We start from the raw sequence: 24,043 nt of genomic DNA on the forward strand, positions 1-24,043 counted from the left end.
AAGCAACAGTAGACTATCGAGACAAATCGACACGTTCACCACCCTCAAGATCAACAAAGGGTGGAGCTCCTAAAACTAGTGTACTGCGTGCATGTACTACACGCAGCTTTTCGATGAAAGCCACTAGAAACGCGGCTAGCTTCCGTGATAGAGGTACCATTGGATCTGGCCACCAATATGTGCAAGCCACACCGAAAGATTCCAAAAAAAGTGAAAAACATATTTCTCCCTGTGGAATAGACGGGACTCGCTTCTGTATAACTTCCAACATTTTTAAAACTTCGTCCGCGGCCATAAAGTGTAACTTCCTTTGATATCCACTATGTCCATTAACTTGTTCAAGTTCACCATCAAGAATGAGAAAATCACAATCAGCGAACATTTTTAAATAGGTTGTATGATACAGGTGTGCCATGAAACGTCCACATCCTTGAAATTTACGTGATCGCCCCGACAAGGTTCCACTTAACTGTTGTTTCATATAGAAGAAAAATATCCGCGACAAGTCAGACTGGAAATATGAGACAACATTTTGTGGTTCTGGTCCATAGAAGGAAAGGGTTGGAGATGGCATATCTACTATAGATGGAAATTGCAATGAATCAAGAAATCTCTCTGTCACCTCTAGCAATCCACCGGAGAAACGTGTCACTGCCATTCGCACAAGAATTTCTGTGAATTGAGCAGGTTTGACAAAACGGATATCAATTTCCTCTTGTGCTGCCTCTGCCAACGTTGCGCTTTTTTCATCTTTCGCACTTGCACGAAGCATTGCTGCCAATTGAGGTGATGCGACCGTGTCAAACATTTGCGCCACCACTAGGGGTGTTAAAGGAATAACTAATAACTCTGTTTCTTCAGCGAAACGCCAAAACTGCACCTCACTCATTTGCCGGGCGTCAACACCAGCAAAGTGATAAAAAATACAAGTGATGAGGTGCACATATTTCCATAAAATACTTCTTAGAGCCACACGTAGAAATGTTTTCCATGCTTGAACATTTGGTAATTTAAACCGGGTTCGAAGGTCTTCCATACTTTTTACATTGAGTTTAAGAAATAGTAAACTTGCTTTTGACGTTATAACGTAAAAAGGTTTCCCTTTACTTCTTTCTCGAACAATACAGGCACTCTCTTGTGTAACGGTGATATTGCAGTGCTGTAGATTTCTCTCACATAAAATACCATTATGTAGTTCTTGTTCCCATTCTTCTAGTTCTCCATTCCATTCTCCTACCTTTTGTTTAAGGGTATCTTCATCCTGTGGAATATCATCAGACTCAAAAACAGACATTCTAGACTCTGGTGTTAACCCCACTTGGGTAACAAGAGAACAAGCCTCATTGGCAAACGTCATTCTCTTTTCATTAACATGATAGGAAAATATTTCCGCAATCGATGCCGCAATTTTGTCTTCTCGCTGGTGGTAAAAATCGTCCGGTTGCAGGATAATAGCAAGTGGTGTGCTTTCAGCAACTTTGCAAACCCATCGCAATCTCTCTGAAGTAGAATTGCTTACACTCTTCGGTGGCTTGGCTTGACATGTTGTAAAAACATATTGAAGCAGAATGGAGTATGCTTCACCATTCGCAAAATCTGAACCAAAATTTGAAACTTCAAGTGGTTTTTTCGTTTGCTCTTTTGCAAATATGTAATTACACCATTTTAAGAGAAATACATGACCTTGTGTTTGAATACCACTACTGCTACTTCCGCTACTGTTATCATTACCTCCATTCACTACATTTGTCGCCTCTTTAGAAGATTCAGCAAGTGCCTCATTGAACCAAGTCTCAGTAAGGTCTTCAGCTCGGAAACGTGAATCAATCACCCTTTTAAGAGTCTCTCGTTGCCTTCGAACGAGAAGTAGAACTTCATGAATACGGGCCACCATGCGTTCTTGGTGCTCTTTCTCTTTTAGAATTAGTGTTGCACTGAGTTCTTCAACTTTTTGTTGTAGTGCATCACGCTCTTCAATAACTAAATTAAGATCTTCTTGACCTTGTTCATAACCAAGCTGCCACTTATCTGCCCGAAAGCACTGCATCTGAAATTGATTTTTGGCACCTTCTAATTGAAATGCCGCTTGATGCAGTCGCTCCGTGAGGTACTCTGTACGTGAAGTTTCCACAGCGGTCTTCCATTTAAAGAAGGCGGCCTGAAGGCATGAGTCTCGCACAGTTTTATTATGGCGTTGCATCACATTACGGTGAAGCATATCCTCTACACGACGTCTTTTGGTGAAGGTACGCCACGCCAAAAAGGCTTTCTTTTTTCTCTCTTTATTAATATACTCAAGAAGTAAGATAGTAAATTTCTTATAAATTCCGTTTGTTGACAGTGAACGATGAAGTCCTTTAGAAAGAACTTCAATCTTTAAGAGACTCGCGTTGAGTTCCTGTACATAGGTAGAATGAGAGAAAAATGGATTGTCTCGAATAAGATTTCGATCATTGACGAAAGTTTGTATTGCAGCTGGGGCGTAATCTAACTTCTGTTCATTGTAGTCACGGTAAATAGCAGGAAACAATGCATCCACTAAGGCTTCCATAACTCGTCTATTGGTTGAATTACAAAGAAGTTTCATTGCCCAGGATGCTGCTACAGCTCGGATAAGCGGTGTGACTCCACTTTGCGGGGTAAGATCTTGCAACATCGTCTCTACAAAAAGCTCTACACAGGTAAATTGCTGATAACGTTGAGCGTATTGCAGCACTAACTTGGCATAGCGGTGACGTTCTATTTTATAGTCTGTCTCTACAGCTGCCTCCTCATCTGCTTCTTGATTCCAAACATTGGCTGCAGCGCCAGATCGGCTTGCAGGTGTCAGTGCTGGTAGCGTTGTGAATTTCTGACGTTTTGATGGGAGTAACCCTCTGGAACTCCCTTCCATATAGCTAGGTATTCTTCGCCTTACATTAAAGGGAGAAAAAAGAAGGCTAAAAAATATATTCGATAAAGTAACTAAAACACAAGAATACAAAAAAAAAAGTAAATAAACATAATATATATATATATATATATATATATATATATATAACTCACCCTTTTAAGGAGAAATAAAGATTTTATTCTACATACACAGTGTTCCCAGAAAGCAGCATATTTCATGCTTCACTTGAACATTTTTTCTTGTCAAGGGTTCATTCACAGCGATGACTTTTTCTCGCTACAAGATGCTTCCCGTTGTAACTTTTCCCGCTCATATGCAGCAAATGAAAGGTCACAGTTTAACCTCAAAGGAACCCGATTTAACTTGATCTCCTCAAGGTCTCGGATCAATCCATTAATACTTTCTCTCGCCACATCGACAAATGAAACCTCGTCTGAAACTGTGGATACAGTTTGTGAGAGAGGAACATCCAATTGCAACTGTTGGACATCATTATCTACGCACTGGTCATCCATTGATGACAAATTTCTCTTCTCATTAGCATCGGTCTTGCGACACGAGTGATCATCTTCGGTAATTTCCTCTTGCGGTTCTTGGGGTTCATCTTTTGTGATTTGCGCATTTGTAGCGGTTACTTTTGCGTTCTCGCTTACATCTGTCTTGCGACGCGAGCGATTTTTCTCTCCTACTACATCTTGAGTCTCTTTGGCTTGATTCTTTGTATTCTCACCTGCACCTGATCTGCGACGAGAGCGATTCTTTTCCACTATAGTTTCTTGCGAATCTTTCGGTTCACGTTTTGTGCTCTGCACATCTTTACTTATTATTTTTTTGTTTTCGCTCCCATCTGTCTTGCGATGAGAGCGATTCTTTTCCACTATAGTCTCTTGCGAATGTCTGGTATCGCTCTTTCTACTCTGCGCATCTGTTGTTGCCACCTTTGTGCCCTCGTCTGTAGCCGTCTTACGAGTCGAACGATTTTTATCTATGGTGACCTCTTGCGGCTGCTTGGCGTCATTTTTTATTGTTTGTCCCTCCTTCCCTGCTGAACCTGCCTTTTTCTTTACATCAACTTTTTGCTGTGACTGCACCCTTTCAGACACCTTGTCTGTATTTTGCTCCCCACGAACAGTTCCTGTTTGTGGAGGAGGTTGGCGCGAAGGCTTCGCAGTTGACACACGCGATGGCGCCTCTTCGCCGCTCACATTCGGCGGTGACGGTGGCGGTGACGGTACCACGCGGTTGTTACTATGAGTGGCGGTAGTAGTGCTACTACTACTAGTAGTAGTTGTTGTTGGTGCAGTAGTACTAGTAGTAGTTGCAGTATTGGCAGTAGTATTAGTAGTGGTGGGGTATGGAGAGGTACGTGCGTCGGAGGCGAGGTCCCACGTGGGGACGTCTGGGGCGGTGGAGGCGAGTGGACTTGTGGGATGTGTGAGGAATCGACGTTCCCGCACGCCCCGGAGGGAAACACTCAGTTCTGGGAGCTCACTATCGTCAATGTTTTTGCGCTTCAATGACTTGAGAGTCACCTGAACCTTTTTTAATTCGGAGATAGTCATGTCGATCTCAGCAGCTCTTAAGGAAGACGTGTTGTTTTCACTTGATCGACCTGGTGCAGCGGGAGAACCGCCCTTTTTATGCTGACGATTTCCTCTTCTGTCATGATCTTCTCTCCCAATAGGTTCAGAGTTCGGCCGCTTTTTTCGTGCACTAACTAACTCCAATGCATTAGTCCTTAAAGAGACGAGTCGATTGAATGCATCACCAGCCCTTGGGTAGGGATTTTTGTCAGGATGGACTAATAGTGTCCAACGTTGATATGCCTTGTTAACATCTGCAGGAGTTGTATCCGCACCAAAGAGGGCTTCCGGCGTGATGGAAGGCTCTAAAAGGGCTTCTACTACATCTGCATAGCGGTGCGGTAGCGGCACCGCTGAGGGATCTGCAAGAACTCTACATATACGAGCCATCTTCACATACCGTGGATGTAGCATCATTAGGTTGCCATAAAAAGTCGCTGCTGACTTCATATCACCAATATTGAAGTAACGCTCAGCAACCGCCTCCATGGTTACCTTCAAACTACGTCTAAACCTAATTATTATAAGAACCCAAATAACAACAACAGCAATAATAATAATAATAATAATAATAATAATAATAATAATAATAATAATAATGATAAAAAAAAAATAATAATAATGGTTCAATACACATGTGCCTCCCAAATAGAAAACTAGACGGGGTTTAATACCTTTTTGGTGATAAGTATTCATCCACAACAATTCACACCATGGATACCTCCTCAGAGATACCTGCAGTGTAACAAGTAAAAGAAAAAAAAAAAAAAGAGAAAAGATGAGGTAGGCCCTATATGTACAATCTTATAAACCAAACGTGATCAATGTATCATTAGCGAGACATAAACAGAACACATTTGTCTCCCATATTAATCTCGCCCATAGCTCACCCAGTAGGTATCTCTAAATGAATTCCTTTGGTATTCGACACTCTTATCCCATCTTCGCTAAAAGTATTTCTTCCTTAAAACCACTTGCTGGTTCGATCAAACTGTTTGCGTAAGGCAGCAGCATCCTGTGAATCTTTCCCATACCGTGTGCCATCTTTTCTCATTACACCTACAACTATAAATGGATGTGTATTAGGGGATCGCACTCCATCACTAAGTCGAACCTCAAAAACGGGGTATTCGCACATTTTCTGCCAATCTTCTCCTTCATTAGATCGATCACGGTATTCACACCTGTATGTGATCTGAAGCCAGTCTTCCTGTGACATTTGTCCCAGGTAGCAATTCACAAGTTGAAAAGAGTCCAGTTCAATCTGATAGGTGTTAGAAACCTCCTTCATCTTTAGAGATTTCCAACTTTTTTTGGCAAATTCCTCATTCATTTTAAATTTTATCTCTTTGGAAATCCGACTTGCCTCTCCATGAGTAGTAACACGCTGTAGTGTTTTTATATCATCTGGATTTCGGGAATGTGATATCGTTTTAAACCGAATAAATAATTTCTTGAGCTCCTCTACATCAAAATCAGGGCGTCGTTCAACTAATTTACGCATTGTCATAAATCGTCTAAACGCCTTCTTGAGTCCACCTATTGAAGTATAACGAATTGGGGTGATGTCTGGATCCATTATACAATCCATGGATGCAAAGCGCATCTGCTTGGACCACTGCTCCTTGTCAAAGTCGTAGTCCGTACGCTGCTGTGAAGCCGCCTGATTTTCCGCCTCCAGACGTGTTTGGACGCTGCGGTTCATGTTGAAGAATCGCCTGGGCAGACACAAAGCCTGCGGGCACGACGCCCCGGCTGCGGGGAATGCCACTACTCGCAGTCTGCGATGCATGTGCACTTCCTTGTTAATATTAACATTGGAAGAAAGAAAAAAAAAAAAAAAAATAAATAAATAAATAAATATCACCAAACAACAAATTTGGTGTTACAAACGAATGCTGAACACGCGACTCAACACAGAACTTTTTAGAGAATCAATATAGGAGAAAAACTTGCGTAGAAGGATATCGACTCGTTTCAATATCAAAGCACCACTAGCACACCCTGTTGTGGGAAAAGTGCACAGAAAAACATATATAAAGCAGGGGAAGGAAATACTCCATCCACATAATTTTTGTTGACAGAAAAAATTCAGTGACAAGATCATAATAAAAGTTTGTATAATTTTTGTTCCCCACAACCCTATAGTCTAAATATATGCAAAGGCATATACATCGAACAGAACGTTTACAGAAGCAAAAAAAAAGTATATTGTAGTACTACTGCAAACGAAACAGAAACAAATTAATATATATATATATATATATATATATATATATAAAGCACAAGGAAAAAGAAAAGCAGAATAAAAGAAAACAATAAAGGAAAAATTATTCTTTTATCGATGACAAGAATGTCGTCTAGACTCGACAAACATCACGGAGGGGTTGCGTGAGAGAATACGGAGAGGCTTCCTTGTAATGCACACCCAATTCGGAAATGATGAGATACCTTCATCCGTTACAGCGGTATAAGAAACATCAATCTCCTTTAAAGCTGGTATTTTTGCAAGAATACTTACAGAACGTACGGAGAAACATCCGCTAAGACAAAGAATAGTCAATGACTCACATCGTGAAAGACCGGCAATACCTTCATCATCCACATTTGTTCCATGAAGATCAAGTATACGAAGATTGTGTAGGAAACCCAAAATATTTACATTACGGATATCCCAGCAACGTGCCATGCTCAAAAACTCAAGGGCCTCGCAGTGTGAGATTTCTTCTATACCTTTATCACACAGACCACACCAAGTAGCATTGAGCCATTCAAGTTTTTTCAGTTTACGTAAGGGATTTAAAGAGGTCACGAGTATACACCCAGAAATGTCTAATTGCAATAGTTCAGAGACTGTACCAATAACAGCCATTGCACGATCTGTAGCTCCAGAGTCCCGTATCTTTAATACGCGAAGACGGTTCATGTCTTTTAAGAATGGGAGGGCACATATAAAACCGCAACCGGAAAGATCTAAGTCTTCCAGAGAACGACAAGCAGTAAGTGCACTAAGACCATCATCTGTTACTCCAGTATTGGATAAATTAAGGGTCTTAAGTGATTGTAACTGAGATAATGGCTCAACCCTTGTAAAACCACGACATGAGTGTAACCAAAGATGTTCTAGGGTAGGACAAGATCCAAGAGGGACCAGAGTTTTGTTTAGTATTATAGCTTCCGGCATAAATAATGAGAGAAGACCACTCAGGTTCTCAACTTCTGTGAGATCAGCTATTGAACTTCTACATGCGAAAGAAAGTGCCGATAATTTGCCATCATATAATTTCGCTAGTCGACGAATCCACCATAGTGAACACCTCAGACTAGACACCTGACCACACCATGCACCATTTTGTGGTATTCGTTGTCCATACTCAGGGATTTTTCCTGTTTTGTTTAGGGATACCGCGTTCATAAGCAATGATTCACAATAGATACGCTCAACCACCTGTCTAATAGTAGGAGACGCTATTATAAATGCCAGAGGATGTGAAGGCAGAAATCTGCAAACCTCACTTAGGATCTCTTGGCGAAAAGACAGACCTGACTGATTTTCTATCTTATACATTTCTTTACGTGTAACTTATCAGAATAAACCAAGCGAAGAGGAACAAAAATTCCAACAAAAAGAAAAACAACAACAACAACAACAACAACAACAACAACAAAGGAAAAAATAAAAAAAAAAAAACAGTACCCTTAAGCACAGAGAGAATACACAAATAAGGAAGAATAAATCACTACAATTGACGGTGATCCACTCTACATAATCCACCAATACAATAACTCACGTTCTTCCATTTCTAATCATTCATCCCATGTAGAAGGGGAGCATTCCAAGACTGTAATTTGTTTCTCAGTCCTCGGCAAACAAAGAAATATTTCCCTTCATTGGAACCCTTCATGCAACTTCGCCACAAGAAATTTAATCGAAAACACTCACACACACACGCACACCAAAAAAAGAAACAACAACAACAACAACAAAAAAAAAAAAAAAAACAGGCAGTTTGCAAAGAAACAGACCATCATGCGTGATTCTCACACCGAGGAGAGAAAAAAAAAAAAAAACGTAATGGTTGGTGTCGCACGGAGTACACCTTTGACTAATTAAAAGAGAACAAAATGAAGAAACGAAAAGGAAATGGGCATCTCCTTTGTGGACATACATTACAAACTCTTAAGGAGGGTGTGTGTAGCAAAAAAAAAGTTCATACCCCTCCTTGACAAACCCTTCTCTAAGTGTAGCTGAGTTAAAAATACGCCTTTTGCACGTAACGAAATAAAATGGATTCCGTAAAGTCACATGATCTCGATAGGAGAATACCTTTTATTATTTTTTTTCCCCCACCCCTCTTTGAATGTGAGATGTAAGGAAGAATTATTTCTTGTGTTGCTAATCTTCCAAGGAGACAACATAACCTAATAGGACTCTCACCACTTTCATTCTCACAACAGAAACAACCCTTACAAGTAGCAGTTCCCTCTATTTTTGACTTTTCCCAAGAAGATAGTATGATGACATCGCAACATGTGAGTTTCTCCCTACCACCGCTATCTCAACCCAAGTATGTTTTGCTCCAACAAGAGACAGAATGAGTGAACCACAAAACCATTACTTTGTTTCTCTGGAAATTCACCTCACTTCAGCACTCTTAAGAAAGAAAGGGAGGATGTATAGGATTTTAAAGCCCTATCAGTGGATTCTTTTTCTTTTTTCAAGAAGTGAAGAAAAAAGAGAGTATACAAAGAAAATAACATAAAAAAAAAAAGCATAAAGTACTCCCTTTCTCTCTCTTTCATAATATCCTTAACAAGAGAAGGCTACATGCTTGATCCACTCCAATACATCCCCAAGTCCAAGACCATTCCAAGAATCAACCGAAAGAATTTGTACCTTTTCGCAACCAACTCCTGAAAAGAAAAACTCTACTTCTCTTTCCGTTATTGCATTCCTAGCAGCTACTTTGTTGAGCATGACTATAGCAGGCCATTCTTTACATACCCCATCGAAGTTTTTTAATTTACTGAAAACAACAGACGCCTGAGGAAGTAAATGAGGGGTTAAGGCATCAACTACAAACATCAATGCATATTTTGTTCTGCATTCAATTTGAGTAGATTTCATCGGTAACTCAAGAAATTTTTCCCACATTGTGACCATTTCTCCTCCCAGTTCACGTAGCTCAACTCTACAAGAAATGCTTTTCTGCTTTGGTGCATGTACAACAATCGAGTAGAGATCTTGTCCTTGTGTTGAAGGGTAATGCACAGGATGAGACCTTATCGTCTTACTCTCACACATGCGAGAGAGTTGCTGTAAAAGGCTTGTTTTCCCTGAGGCTGATGGGCCTAGGACGTACACGATTAGCGTCTCTGACATTAGTTCACTCCTACAAGAGAGAAATAAGAAGGGAATCAACTTATCATTGTTTTTTTTTTTTTTTTTGTTGTTGTTAATTTGGTGAGGGTTACGGTGGGGAAAAAAAAAAAAAATCAGAGAAAAAAAAAAGCACACAAGAAGCCAATAACATCTAATGAAGAATCGCTATTCCTGTTTTTGTTTTGTATTATTCTTCTTGTTTATTTTTTTTTTTTTTTTGTTTTCTTACATAGAAGCATATGGGGGGCCTCTACCACGTTGACGGGCCGAAAAAAATCCAAGCGGAAGACTAAGCACCTTGTCAGTCTCATCCTGCAATTTCTCCGCCTCCACTCGCAGCGCCATTACTCTTTGAGACGCCGGAGATCGGGCCGTGACGGCAGTGAACTTCACATGAGGAACACATCGCAGGGCAGAGGAGTGTGGGGTGCGGTGAATATTCTTTGCGATATCTCTCTTCAGCAACACTTGAGGAGGTGCAATACTTTCAGCATAACCTTTCTGCTCTCCCTCCTTTGTTTCTTCTTTTAATTTCATCATTTTCGTCAGAGGGGTTTTCTTTTCAGTATGGACTAAGTTTCCAACTGATACAGCTCCGTCCTCGCAAAAAACAACGCGGCCTTTCTCATCAATGGTAAAACAAGACTTTGTGCGGCGGGAATTCTTTGAATTTTCGTGTTGTACATCTCGCATAACTGAACTTGAAGCGACATCATACTGAAGCCCGATTTTCCCCATTCCCCACATACTAGGACGCAAACTGCACACCTGAGTGCTGAGAGTTGACAACACTTGGGCGCGCAGCTGGATTATCCGATCAACATCAACATCAGCGTTTTTAGAGTCACTCTTGTTGTTTTCAGCATTCAATAACTCCATTTTACTATTCTGCTCATTTGCATATCTCTTCACACGCTGCGCCGCATCATCCTGAGCCTTGTTTACTATCTGTTCTGCAGAGCGATATGCTTTCGGACCATCTAACTGTGTTATAGCTGCCTCCGTAATTACTGTTACGTCGCGTACCTCCTTACACTCATTCACAATATCCATAATTGCATTATGCGTAAGACTAAAGATGATTGCAGCAGTAGATGCGAAGAGTCCATACTTTATCCTTCTTTCTGACACGCATTCCGCGACGGCAAGAGGAACACCACAGGAAACACTTTTTTTTACTACCTTCTCATCAGCAGAACCCTCTGCAAAAGGACGTTTCTTCGTAACATACGTTGCTCCAATCAAGACGATAATAGCTTCACATGGACATTCATCAGCAGTTAAAATACATTCACCAGGTCGCACAACACGCAGTTGCATCCGTTTTGCAAGCAAAATGGCAGCAGACTCGGGTAAGTGTGACAATACAGGGGACTTCCTTAAAACCTTATAATCAACTCCAAACTGTATTGTTTTCTTGGCTATTTCTGCACATCGTTTCCACTCATTTTCACTTACAATTTCCATAAAAGCACTCAGAGTTATTCCCCACAGCTGGGAGAACCTTGAAGCGACGACACGGCGTTGTTCCCCATAATCATACGGAGCCTCAAATTGCACAAAACTGTTCAAGCCGAAAGAACTACCACTAGAGACAACATCTTGGCCTCTCCCACTGTTTCTCCCTGGAACACGCATGCGTCCTGATTGAAGAAAATATATCCTATCTGAAGTGAAAACATCTGCACATAGAGTTTCATCTTTACATATGACCAGAGGAGACAAACGAATCCACAATATACCAAGAGTAGATGTATCCATTCCACGCAATACTGGGTTATGAAACAAAGCAGACTCCAACGATGGCTTTTCATTCGCTCTAGACATTTGTCGTTTAACAATTTCTTTAGCAGCTATTAAAGTTGTTTCTAATGGCACACCCCACTTTTTTTGTATATCTTTCACTACCGTAAAAGGTACTTGAAAAACTATGACACCACTTTCACAACGAATAGTCCTACGGTATCCCACACCGAGAAACAATCGTTCACCTGTGGCAAACTGACCAGCACTGAATCTCATGAGACTGTCAGGGAGGTTTAATGGATAAGTTTTGCTTAAGAATGAAAAATTGCTATTTTTTTCCACAGGAGTAGAATCGCTGTTTGGTTCAGTAGATTCCATAAAATACATCTCGCTTTTACCAAGTACCTCCGTTAATTTCCCTGAGACTATCCAAAAGAGAGATGAAACTCTACTAGGCTCCTCACTGTAAACGATTACATCACCTTTGCGATACACTTCCAAGACCATCTTCTGGCGAATTTCGGAGAGGGCACTCAAAGGCCAATGATTAAACAGAGGAGAGGAGCGCAGTCTGTCTGCAGATAGTTGTGGATCCCCGCGTAATGCTGCCAATTTATCCAAACGCCTTCTTGCAGCTTTTAACTTTAGTAGTAGACGGGCTGTCACCCTTGGGGTAAGGGAAATCTTTTGTCCTTTTTTAAATACATCCTTTGCTTCAGCAAAGGAGCTCATACTATTTAAAGAAAAAAAAAAAAATAGGAATTCAAAAAAAAAAGAAAAAAAGAAACATAATATACATGAGTTATAGTGTTTGCTTCTTGACAACGAAAATCTTTTTGCTACACCGTCTCAACCTTTATTGACTTGACAGGGGTTTCAGGAGACCCCTTCAAAACTTCTTCTCTCCCCGACATATCTGTTCAATTTCTGTATCGAGCCGCTGTCTAAACTTCAAAACATTTTCACAAGTACTTTCGATTGTCTCATCACAGTATTTATTGCACTCGTATCCAATATATCCATGTATCTCATGATATATTCTCTATGTGGTGTGTGTAATGTGGTCTGTTAATGTCTTTCCATTGATATAATCTTTGACGAGGACTTCTACAGATGCCTCAGCAAGTTTTTCCCCTAACATTTTTCTCCTGCTCGATACGTTCAATGCATACCTTTTGATCAACCGTTTGAAGCTTATTAATTCCCTCAACGACAAAAAAAAACACTAAATCTATCTGGTCAAACGTATGTTTTTCTTTTTTTGTTTTTCTCTTGTCACGTTCTAAACGTAACTCTTTCATGCACCTAGTAGCATTAGTGGACGAGTATATTATAATGGCTTGCAAAACGCATCATTTCAAATATTCAATTCCCCCATAATCCCTTCATCACTTTTATGAGGGGGTCATCATCAATATACTTCTTCAACTGATTATCATTTTCAGCCAACCGCTTGACATTCGTTAAAATCAGGTTCTCCAAAGCAGCTGTTTGTCCTTGCAAGACAAACAAACGAGTCTCATAGAAGGTTAAAACACAGATGAGAGCTGGTACATTAAATTGTGCGCCAACATTAGTGAAGCGGGTATCGTTCATTGCAACGACAAAAGTATGTCCCGCTCAACTCATCAAGAAAGGAAATACAGTTTCACAAAACACAGAAGAGAAAACAAGATCAATACTACGCTACGTATGTAGATAGCACCGATATACCCAAAGAAATAAAAAGAGTTACTACAAGTCATGGGAAAACGTGATTATTGAAGCCCCATAAAAGAAAAAAAAAAAAAAGAAACTGAGTTGGCTGTGCACAGAACGATACACCAAGGGGAAAAAAAAGGGGCCGCAAATAATGGCACCCTATGTGATAGAGTGCAAAAGAGAGAGAAGGGGAGGGGGAGGGAAAGCAATAACAACAATAACAACAACAACTACTACTACTACTACTATTACTACAACGACTACACATAGATCAGGCCCATAATTCGCTCCTAAGTGTATCACTGTGGCGAAATATTTTGGACACAGCTGCTACACCACCTTCAAGTCGGCTTGTCTTAAGTGATGACCATAAAAAGCGTCGTTGTTCATCTTCTTCAGTATCAGTGCAGTCAAGCAATTCTTCAGGAGGTACCGCTCGTGATGTCTGCTCGTTCATAATACACCTAAACAACGCCAATTTTCGTACTTGCGTTTTTAAAATTATAGTGTCCTCATACGCGGATGCAAGTCGATACACAATGACTGGTTTCGTCTGATTACGCCGATACGCACGTGCAATGGCTTGTGACTCTACTTGAGGATTCCACCAACTATCCCACAAAATAACGTGATTAGCAGCGGTGAAATCAAGACCGTAAGCACCAATCTGAGTAGATAGAACAAGACAAGTAATATTTTCATCATCTCTAAATCTCTCTATCGTTTTCCGTCTCCTATCATGACAGTCCCTTGCACGAATAGTAGAAGAGACAATGTCAAATGATGTCAAAGTTCGTGAGATAAAATCTTGTGATCCCACATATTGAGAAAAGATAATTGCCTTTTCTTTTTTCTCTCGTATAACGTGTAGAATTGAAATAAGAACTGTTAATTTACCACTGAGACTTACAAACTCAGATAAACATCCAGAGTTAACTAATGATAAACACTCATCTACCAATGCTATATCATCATCGTTAAGTATGTATTGTTGAGTATTATCCTCCTTTTCCTTTTCCTTTTCCTTTTCCTCTTCTTCTTCTTCTTCCATCTCTATTGACATTTTATGAGTTCCACTAAGAGATTTGTACACCCCTGATATAAAACCCAAAAAACAAAGAGGATGTGTAGAAAGGTGATATGGTCGATGTTCAGAAGCTTTTAGAGCTGCACATCCATCAATGTTTTTAATATTGAAATGATCTTCAAACATCTTTTTCTGAACACCAGAGAAACCACATATAATAATGTAGTCTTGAAGAGGTGGAAGATCTGTCTTCATGACGCTAAAAACATAAGAACTCATCCACTCTTGGATATAACGTTGTGCAGAAATGGCAGCGTTAAAGGCAGAATCATCCCCATTTATGTAACGATTTATAGACCCAGCTAATTCGGTAAAAACCCGTGGTGGTAATACAGAATGTACATCAGGGTTTATCCAGCCAATAAGTCGGTACAATTCTTCAGCATTATTTTGCACAGGCGTACCAGAGAGAATAACACGCGCTGAACACCTCATACCTTCTAAAGAATCTTTCAATTTATTACCTTTTGATGAAACGCGATGACCCTCATCAAATATCAAAAGGCTCGGACGAAATCCTGTTAGTTTCCTTAAAACTGTTTTTACGTATTCAGGATTAATAACAAAAATATGACTTGTTCTCGGCATCTCTCCAGATAATTGTTGTTTATATCGTTTAAGTGCAACCTCAAAAGATGCGGAGTCTGTCCCATCTGATACAACAAATTCAGGGAAGACAAGACCGTACTGTTCCCACTTCTGTTTTTCACCTATCCAATGAGTAAGAACTGTCTTGGGTGCTATAATAAGTATGTCACGTGGATTGGGATTATAAAGATGTGAAAAACATAAGGCCAAAGAAACTAGAGTTTTCCCTAGTCCCATGGTTAATGCAATAACACAACCATTACCTCTACTCAACCGATCTACTACAAATCCAAGGGCTGCTTGTTGAACAGGGGATAATACACTCATCAGTTTCCAGGGTACATATAGGGGAGGAAGTTTTGGGTCCACCCCATTTAAATTTACAATGTTTTGTCTACTTTTTTCAAGAAGAAGTTGCTTTGAAAGATGTTTATTAAGCCGTCGTCGACGCTCCATCTCGCACGGTTGGGACATCAAACCAGTGCGCAGATAACAAACAACACTTATACGTTTCCAGCAATAATCAAAACTATGTACCTCAGTATTTCCATGTTCCAAGGATGTATCAAAAAATAATACATCACCTTTTTCAAGACGAAAAGCTTTACCAAGTTTTTTAATGGCTAAATGACATCCCTCAAATATACCATCAATTACACAAAGGGCACCTAAACCACTTCGAAAATCTCCCTTATCTGTATGCACAGCTGTTCGAAAATTTCGATTTACTGTAATGGTACTAAATACCGTATTAAACAATTGACAACTTTGAGGAATAGCGATGCGCTGAAGTTTGTAATGCTTTGGTGCACATTCACTATAAAGTTTATTTAATGCTAAAAGAAATGCTTCACAAGGAGCAGCAATAGTACTCCAATTTTTTCTTGTAAACTCTGTTTCCCGACATTTTTGTTGAGTGGGGTTATTAAGATAATCATAATAACCAACAATACCTGTTTCTGGATTGGTTTTACCACCATTTGTTGCCTTTCGAAGATTTCTAGTTGTCGCAGCGGCTTCTAATGCAACAGATGCTTGATGACAAATCTCTTTTTTAATACCACCCCGCACATATATAGCCTGTACACGCTCTCCTGAGTCGTCATAAAAAACGCCACTTTCAGTTATCAATTTAAAATCTTTCTCTGATAAATACTCACCCACTGGCCCTGTTGTGTTATCGACAATCTCCTGTCCTGTCGGATCATCATCTATACCATCTACAACCTCAGATCCAGTCTCACTGTTATCCTGGTCAAAGACATCAGAAATGAAAGGGACTTCACCTTTCACTTCATCTGAAGTTTTGCTCTCTGACTCCTCTTCAACAGCCCAGGCTTGGGTATGAAAAGAACCAGATTGAAACATGCTACGCAATTTTTCACAAATATTCTGAACGGGGTTAATATGGAGAAGTGGTGCAGTGGCGTAGGCTCTTCGATATTCTTCATCTGTACTGGAAGCAAGCTCTGCACAGAGATGAACTATACGCAAAACGTAATCAGCAGGATTATAGAGTGGTCGACAAGGCATAGTAAAGGCAGGTTTACCTGTTGAGAAAGCGTAATTGCTTATTTGATGACGCACAGTCAGACGTTCTTCCTGAGTACGAGCCTTGCAATATTCAGCACAAAAATCAAAAAGCTCAATATCACTTACAGGAATAGGTGGTAGAATAGTTATTCCACCACTAGGAATGCTTGCCAGTTTCAATCCATACTTCTTAACCTCATCGACTACAGCGTCAAGTTCTCCCACAAACGCTGATGGTGCAATTATGGCTGGCTCCCCTGTGACACATACGGTTTGTAGAACCGCTTGCAAGGTTCCAGCATCGAGATGTAAATGAACAGACATCAGAGCAAACCTTCTACAAGAAGAAAACAAAAAGATATGAATATTCCTATAGGAAAATGGAAAAATTGAAAAAAAAAAAATTTTATGTGAATCTAGTGGATGCTCCAGCACTACCGCATTCAATTTGGTATGATTTAAGAAATAGATGTGGATGAAATAATAATAATAATAATAATAATAATAATAATAATAATAATATTAATAATTTGGTTTTTCTGTCCATCGCAATAACCACTAGGGAGAAGAACCATTTATTACGTTACTCCCTACTGATGACCTGAACTCCTCATCCTCACTCATACGAAATTTAAAAGAGGTTGAAAAATCCACTTTTTCCATGTTGCCAAACATATTACGCTCCATCTGCTTCATAGACTTTTGTACGTGTTCATCAGAGCTGTCTAAAAAGTTAAACGGAGATTCCTTTAAAGATTTAACTTTCCCTTCATATTCGTCCTCATGATGCGAACCAGATTGCTTATCAGCCCTCTCTGGGTTCTCAGTATTCACAGGACGTGTCTTGATGGTACGTACAGGGTTATCATCTCTAGCTATTTTTATTTCCTTCCTATCAAAAAAACCAGCCACCATTTGTTTTGCCATCGGCCAGAGAGCAGATCCGAACTGAAAGAAAAAAATAATACCCATAAAGTTCACAGCAATAAAAGAAAACACGCGCCCCTTATACATGTTCCACATATTAATAATATATGCTGTATATCCAGGGCTATCCTTGGTTTTCTTAAATCCTGACTGTTTGGATACTGGAATGGAAGACTCCATTCGCCTCCGCATCTCCTCCCATGAGTTAGAGAATGTAGTGGCTGCCTTTTTTCTTGACGGATGATTCCAGACGTAATTTACTCCTTGACGAGCATAGTTCTCTACAGCAGGATGCTTGCGAACTTGCAACAGCAACTGCTTCGAGAGGGAACACCACCACGACATAATCCAACCCAAGAAAAGTCACCTTCAAGAAAAAGGAACAACACGTTTCACAACAAGAAGAAAAGAAAAACACTGTTTTTTTTTTTCTTTTTAATAATATCAGATTGTATCTCTCATTCTCTTGATAAGACTCTTTATAAGTCGAACAAAAAAAAAAAGAAAAGAAAAACAATTCTTACGTTGTTCTTCATTTGTCACCAATATACCACATTTGCTTTAAAACACAATACAATGTGGTCTGAATATCATATCAGCTTTCCAGAATCCTCACTACCTCAGCAATCAATGAAGGTTTAAAAAAAAAAAAAAAAAAAAAAAAAAAAAAAAAAAAAAAAAAAAAAAAAAAAAAAAAAAACAATGCAAGGATAACCATAAAATACAGATAAAGTGAAACCGAGACAGTTCTTAACTTGGCACATTCATGTTTGGGAAGCCGGGAAAGCATCTCCCTCATTGGGTTAATCAAATTCACTGACAGTTACCAGAAAGTATGAACAACAGTTTGTCAGTGGAATAAAAAACACACTTAGCTTCTGCCGCATCTACACCACTCTGCAGAGAGAAAAAAAAAATTATATATATATATATCACACATCTGCAGTAAAGAAAATAAAGAAGAAATACAATCCTCTTAATGTGTCATGATATGAATATAATCGTTAAAAAGGGTTCTGATATTCGCGATAGCAAGAGATATTTGAATTTTATAGTGTTCCTTGGCTTCCTCATCTGTGCGACCGATAAGCAAAACACTTCTCAACCACTCTATATCTTCAACTTTTTGTAACTCTGGTATTCCCGTTGACAGCATCAATAAAAAATGAATCATCAATGTACTACTAAAACGCCTTACTACGTTAAATGCTTGACATGCCACATCTACAAAATACAAATAAATAGGACTACTTTGGCCTCCCAACATGTAAGCGTACATGGGAGTAAAAATAAAAGGGGCAGTTTCTCTTTTGATACCAAACTTAGTTTTAAAATTTCCCAAGAAATGACCAAAATCGATATGGAAAAGAGTTCCATCTTGTCTAAGCATAATATTGTCATTGTGACGGTCACCAATACCCAAGACGTAGGTAGCCACAGTGTATCCTGCAACACTATAAAGAAAATTCCATAGACATCTTTCTACATCCTGCCTTTCTCGGTTAAAATGTCTTAGCCAATTCATTAATGGCTCTTCACTAAAGGCGGCTTGTGCACCACCATCTTTGCGAGTTATGTTAGCTATAGTATCGCTATTAAGTACGACTTCTATCATCCCAACACCTGCACCAGTAGCAACACAACCATAAGGAATAATGTGGAGATGTAACCCACAGGACTTCCAGAGAGAATCCATCAGTTCCAAAAGCTGAAGAGTCAATAAATCTTGTCTTAAATCATCTCCAACCTTAAAAATAGCATAAAAAGGTTCTTCTTCCTTTTGATAATTACGAAATACAAGCCAAAGGGGAAATTTCTTGGAGTCCATGACATTACATTTACCAATTTCAAGTCCACTACACTCCATTGACGGATGTAATGCGAGAGTAAAACGAGATGGTAAGCGTAAGCTTTTGAGGTGTTCTCTAAGACAGTCAACACGATTCCTTTTCTGGGCATCCTTGACTCGTAAGGCAGTTTCAAACAACAGATCTGTAACATACAATTGACGTAAATAACTTCTTCGTTCTGGCATGCGTCTGATTAGCTCCTCTAAGAGAAGCCCATGACGTTCACAGATACTTGAGTTACCCATTTCTGAAACAAGGTACCAAAAGACGTAGTGTCCAATTACATGAGGTGAACGTAATGATCTTCGAAGTAAAAATCTTGATAAAGCTGAATAATGATAAGGTTCGTGTTTTAGAACTTGTACTAATTGTAAAGCACAACCCTTAAGCTCATAATCACTCATATTATCAAGAAACTTTACAGCATGCTCTCTCACCTTAATATCAACATAGCGTGCGTCTAAAAGTTCAAGAGCGTCAATTGGTTGAAGTAGAGCCCATCTCTCCATAAGAGAATATGCTTCATAAACAGCATAAGGTTGAAGCCAATTAACAGCAAGAAGAAACTTTGCAAGGGCTTTAGGGTGTAAAACAAGTTCTTCACGGTATTTCCATAGGAGCACTTCATCACTTGGTGTAAGTTTCGACAATGGATCACTGCTAAGAATTCTTTTGACTTGTTTTAATTGTTCAATCTTATTTTTCCGTAGGGAATCAGGGAGATGAAATTCACGATCAAAAAACTGCTGTTCCCAATCACGTCTCTTTTGAACTGGAGGTTTGCCACTTGGGATACGTACCACATGGGTAAATGTAGGAAAGACCAAAGAAAGAGAAATACTATTTTTATCTGAATTCATTAAAGAAGGAGACATTGGGTTCGCCTTATTTCGTGTATTCCACAGATTCAGTTCTATTCTCCCCATTCTCATACGTGCAAGATAATCAAAAAACTGCAATGAAGCTGAACCAAGAAAGAATATGGGACTCACATGATACTCATCACTTTTTCTTACAGAAGGAAGTTCCTCTGCTATTTGAAGAATTTCTTCAGCGCTAAGGGATACTACACTATTTATTCTTTCACCACATGTGGCAATAACAGTTATACATAGTTTAAGTTCACGTGGGGCATCTGAGAGCAATAGACCAAATTTCAACCTATTATCTCCCTTCCAATTAACACTAGAAGAAGAAGAAGTAAGTTCTTTCGAACCAATCACATCACGGCATGATACCCATTTCGTCATTTGAGGTAAACAACATAACTTACCACCAAAATAAACTTCTACAAGTATTGATATATATAAAGAATCCCCTTCACGAACTCCTTCTTCTTTCGCTCTTTCTTGTGAAAAAACAAGGTTCTGAAGACTATCAATAGATTCTATAATTAGGTTGTCATTAAGATCCCATAAACTGATTTCTGATTGATGATTAACGGTAGCAAGACTTTCCTTGTTAAAATTTAACTCATTCTTATCTATCATTACAACTGATGGGTAAGAGGGAACAAATAGAGGATCAGTAAATAGTGTCTCCTTATGGGATTCCACAACTACGTTAATTTCGCGCTGCTGCGTTACACAATCCCTTATGTAGCGAAAATTTATTAGTATTTCCTCACCATACACATATTCCTTTCGGCCCTGTATTCTAAAAATATAAACAAGTCCTCTATTTTTACTTTTATCAAAGTTGGTAACAGAAAATAGGCGTTCCATTGTTGTCCTAATTGCTTCTAAGGCTTTCATATCAAACGGGAACTCCCGTAATGAAGAACATGTGCATCCAGCGAGATCTACATACCAAATACGAAGTAAAACTATACCAAAGCTTTGACCTAATTTTCTAGGACTCAGACGTGTTAACATTTCCAATTGTGTTTTTTGCAAGGATGGAAGAGAAAAACATTGTGGTAGAGTACGCATGGCACGTGAAAGAGAAACGGAAGGATTTACTTTTTGAAACTCATCCCACTCATGTTGAAATGACGCAGCGAGAAACATTCTGAACTCATTAACTTCGGGACCATTACTGCACCAATGTGATTCTGAACCTGTAATATATTCGATAATAGATTTAATATCACTTTCTGTATCCTCATCCTTCTCTTGAAAAATAATAGTATTAATGACATTAGATATTTCTGTCACATTTCGTTTCGTCCTTTTACTACTCTCAACTAGTCGCTCAAATTCTTCTGTGGCATCAACTTCAAAATAATCATCCGCTTCCAATGCCTCTTCAATATTTATACCCTTACTTTGAAGAATATTTCTGGGTGAAGCCATTGAACCACGCCTTTCAAACGTAAAAAAAAAAAAAAAAACGGAACAAAAGGAAATTACAACAAAGAGACACATACAAACATATTAAGATATATATATATATATATATATATATATATATATATATGGAGAGAGAGAGAGAGAAATAAAAACAAAAACAAGGGAGAAAAGCAATCCCACCCCCCCCCACCCAGTCTTACCCCCAGAAAAAAAAATTCTGGGAATTTTTTCAGGTGTCATAAATTTAAGAAAGATACAGAGCCAATTTCAAAGACAAAAGAAAGACGAAGAATATTCCAATTATCCCCACGGAACCATTTTCTTATCAATCAGTTGGGGCCCACAGTAACGCAACAAAGGACGAAGAGGGGGACAGCTCAATTCGTAGGGGGGAACCCGAAATTGAGGATTTCTCTTGGCTCTAGTCCGTTTTCCGGAGTTACAAAGGTACATATCCTCAGTGACAAGAGCTAGAGCATTGGAATCACTGTAAGGCAAAGCTTTTCGATATGGTTCCAAATCGTTCACAAATACACCAGCATCTTCAAAATCAAGACCAATATACGTAAACCTGCTTCGTGGAAAACGCAGTGCCTCTCTATGATAAGTAGAAAATCGTTTTTCTTTGTGTTTCCAACCCACGACAATTATTCTCTCAGGAAATTGACCCGTTATTTCGTAATACCGCGCAATACTAAATAACAAATTTTCATAAGAATCCCTAGCAAATTCTTCCGCAAAAATTCGTTTTTGCAAAACATATTTTCTTTCAACTACTGAATCAAAAAGACCAAACAGTTCTGTCTCCTCTGCCACAAGATAGTAACTAAGTCCTTCACTTCGTGGTCCAGTTCCATCGCGTGTCTGACCACCTGAAAAAATAAGAAGCGAAGAGTTAATGTCTTCTTTAAGAATCTGTAAACCACGCCGGATATGAGAAGCAAAACAAAGAGGCAAAGAAACACCATCACGAAGCTGATGTGGCTCCAAGCCCCAATTATTCCCACTTCTCCAATCAGATGCACTCAAGGAGTTAAGAACCCCATGACCAGGAATCATGATAAGGTTTCGTGTATTACGATACGCTGATTCGATACGTGATTCGCCATGAGGTAACGTAATCGCCTTTTTTTGTGCTGTGTCGTCATACAGCAATGCAGCAATAACTATCAAATAAACCACACCAAGTAAAATCAACGCATAACGACCACGTCTAGCATTCATCCTCATTTTCTCGGTAATGGTTTTTTCAAAACAGAAAAATAAAATAAAATAAAAAAAAAGACATTTTATCTGAAAGTTCCAGACATATAATAAGAAAGATAATAATAAAAAAGGCACATATAAAAAAAAAAAAAAAAAAAAAAAAAAACATAAAATAAGATTACGAAAAAAACAAAAACAAAATAAAAAAACACAAGCTCCTATTACAGTAAGTGTTTTCGCGTTGTTATATTTTCCAAGACGGCTGTTGTTATCTGATCGTAATTTGACTGTTGTAGAATTTCAAAAGGACTAAGTCCCAAATCAATAGAGGATTTAACCGCAGCATTAATGGATTTAGCAAAAATTGGAAGTCGGGTGCCATTCATAATCCTAATACAGTTCGCAACACGTGCGATGCCGCGTCTCACATCAACATCATCTTCTTCATTTAGAGGGAGAGAAACATCATTTGAATCTTTTGGTTGAGCATCTGGGGAGATCCATATCATTCCGTTTATACCCAGAATAACATTTACAGGAAATGAATCAACAGTAAAAAACTGATGTTTGGCACGTTTTACAAGAGCTGGAGAGACCGAAACAAACGTACCAAGAACAGATAACTTCCCATACTTTTCACCAGATCGAGTATGGAGGGACGCAACACCATCCGAAGAGATACGCTGCACTTCCGCCACAACTAGTTCATCCTGGTCAATTATTTGTCTCATACTGAGTTCGTCACTTCTTCCCCTTCTTCTGAGTATACCTCCAGGTTCAGTCACATTAGATAACAACATCACCGCGTCTTGATAAGCTCCAATATCGATACGCCAACGATTTCCACTTACTTCCTTTACCCGTCCTATTACAATGTCACCTATTTCAGGATGATAACGGGATGACATTCCTTTTACAGAAACAACACGATCAGTAACTTCTATCAGTCCATTAATGGCAGCCACAATTTCGCCTCCTCCCTCCTGTGCGGCTGCAGCTTCATTTGGATGTTCGCCTTCATAAGTACTGTAACCTCTGAGAAAAACATCATCACTTAAGCTAGAGAACTTTGAAATACCGACAGAACCACATATGGAATCACCAACGATGCAAGTCGTATCGCTCATAGCTAAAAACAAGAAAGAAATAAAAAAATATATATAAAGAGAGAGATAAATAACGTCAAACTTTTTTCAAGGGAAACAAAAAAAGAAAAACACCCCAGCAATATATATATATATATATATATATATAT

The 24,043-nt window shown here is 39.1% G+C and overlaps 11 protein-coding genes across 11 annotated transcripts; all 11 read right to left on the reverse strand.

Annotated features, from left to right (window-relative positions):
* Nucleotides 1–13: 13 nt before the first annotated feature.
* On the reverse strand, nt 14–2,893 carry TM35_000292520 (uncharacterized protein; the record flags this gene model as incomplete). The annotated part of the gene is made up of 1 exon (XM_029028409.1): nt 14–2,893. The coding sequence occupies one exon, from the start codon at nt 2,891–2,893 to the stop codon at nt 14–16; it is 2,880 nt and encodes a 959-aa protein (XP_028880436.1).
* A 254-nt stretch (nt 2,894–3,147) lies between these two features.
* TM35_000292530 (uncharacterized protein) lies at nt 3,148–4,965 on the reverse strand (the record flags this gene model as incomplete). Its single annotated transcript, XM_029028410.1, has 1 exon — nt 3,148–4,965. One exon carries the CDS (start codon nt 4,963–4,965, stop codon nt 3,148–3,150), a length of 1,818 nt encoding a protein of 605 aa, XP_028880437.1.
* A 475-nt stretch (nt 4,966–5,440) lies between these two features.
* On the reverse strand, nt 5,441–6,268 carry TM35_000292540 (uncharacterized protein; the record flags this gene model as incomplete). The annotated part of the gene is made up of 1 exon (XM_029028411.1): nt 5,441–6,268. The coding sequence occupies one exon, from the start codon at nt 6,266–6,268 to the stop codon at nt 5,441–5,443; it is 828 nt and encodes a 275-aa protein (XP_028880438.1).
* A 546-nt stretch (nt 6,269–6,814) lies between these two features.
* Nucleotides 6,815–7,891, reverse strand: TM35_000292550 (leucine-rich repeat protein (LRRP); the record flags this gene model as incomplete). Its single annotated transcript, XM_029028412.1, has 1 exon — nt 6,815–7,891. One exon carries the CDS (start codon nt 7,889–7,891, stop codon nt 6,815–6,817), a length of 1,077 nt encoding a protein of 358 aa, XP_028880439.1.
* A 1,395-nt stretch (nt 7,892–9,286) lies between these two features.
* TM35_000292560 (ADP-ribosylation factor-like protein 16) lies at nt 9,287–9,859 on the reverse strand (the record flags this gene model as incomplete). Its single annotated transcript, XM_029028413.1, has 1 exon — nt 9,287–9,859. One exon carries the CDS (start codon nt 9,857–9,859, stop codon nt 9,287–9,289), a length of 573 nt encoding a protein of 190 aa, XP_028880440.1.
* A 225-nt stretch (nt 9,860–10,084) lies between these two features.
* Nucleotides 10,085–12,337, reverse strand: TM35_000292570 (uncharacterized protein; the record flags this gene model as incomplete). The annotated part of the gene is made up of 1 exon (XM_029028414.1): nt 10,085–12,337. One exon carries the CDS (start codon nt 12,335–12,337, stop codon nt 10,085–10,087), a length of 2,253 nt encoding a protein of 750 aa, XP_028880441.1.
* A 1,240-nt stretch (nt 12,338–13,577) lies between these two features.
* TM35_000292580 (putative SNF2 DNA repair protein) lies at nt 13,578–16,838 on the reverse strand (the record flags this gene model as incomplete). Its single annotated transcript, XM_029028415.1, has 1 exon — nt 13,578–16,838. One exon carries the CDS (start codon nt 16,836–16,838, stop codon nt 13,578–13,580), a length of 3,261 nt encoding a protein of 1,086 aa, XP_028880442.1.
* A 234-nt stretch (nt 16,839–17,072) lies between these two features.
* TM35_000292590 (uncharacterized protein) lies at nt 17,073–17,786 on the reverse strand (the record flags this gene model as incomplete). Its single annotated transcript, XM_029028416.1, has 1 exon — nt 17,073–17,786. One exon carries the CDS (start codon nt 17,784–17,786, stop codon nt 17,073–17,075), a length of 714 nt encoding a protein of 237 aa, XP_028880443.1.
* A 631-nt stretch (nt 17,787–18,417) lies between these two features.
* TM35_000292600 (phosphatidylinositol 3-kinase 2) lies at nt 18,418–21,585 on the reverse strand (the record flags this gene model as incomplete). Its single annotated transcript, XM_029028417.1, has 1 exon — nt 18,418–21,585. The coding sequence occupies one exon, from the start codon at nt 21,583–21,585 to the stop codon at nt 18,418–18,420; it is 3,168 nt and encodes a 1,055-aa protein (XP_028880444.1).
* Nucleotides 21,586–21,882: 297 nt separating this feature from the next.
* On the reverse strand, nt 21,883–22,806 carry TM35_000292610 (uncharacterized protein; the record flags this gene model as incomplete). Its single annotated transcript, XM_029028418.1, has 1 exon — nt 21,883–22,806. The coding sequence occupies one exon, from the start codon at nt 22,804–22,806 to the stop codon at nt 21,883–21,885; it is 924 nt and encodes a 307-aa protein (XP_028880445.1).
* Nucleotides 22,807–23,009: 203 nt separating this feature from the next.
* Nucleotides 23,010–23,915, reverse strand: TM35_000292620 (exosome complex exonuclease; the record flags this gene model as incomplete). Its single annotated transcript, XM_029028419.1, has 1 exon — nt 23,010–23,915. One exon carries the CDS (start codon nt 23,913–23,915, stop codon nt 23,010–23,012), a length of 906 nt encoding a protein of 301 aa, XP_028880446.1.
* Between the last annotated feature and the right edge of the window lie 128 nt (nt 23,916–24,043).

The sequence above is a fragment of the Trypanosoma theileri genome (assembly GCF_002087225.1).
Source record: "Trypanosoma theileri isolate Edinburgh chromosome Unknown TM35_Tth_29_V1, whole genome shotgun sequence".
Classification (NCBI taxonomy): domain Eukaryota; phylum Euglenozoa; class Kinetoplastea; order Trypanosomatida; family Trypanosomatidae; genus Trypanosoma; species Trypanosoma theileri.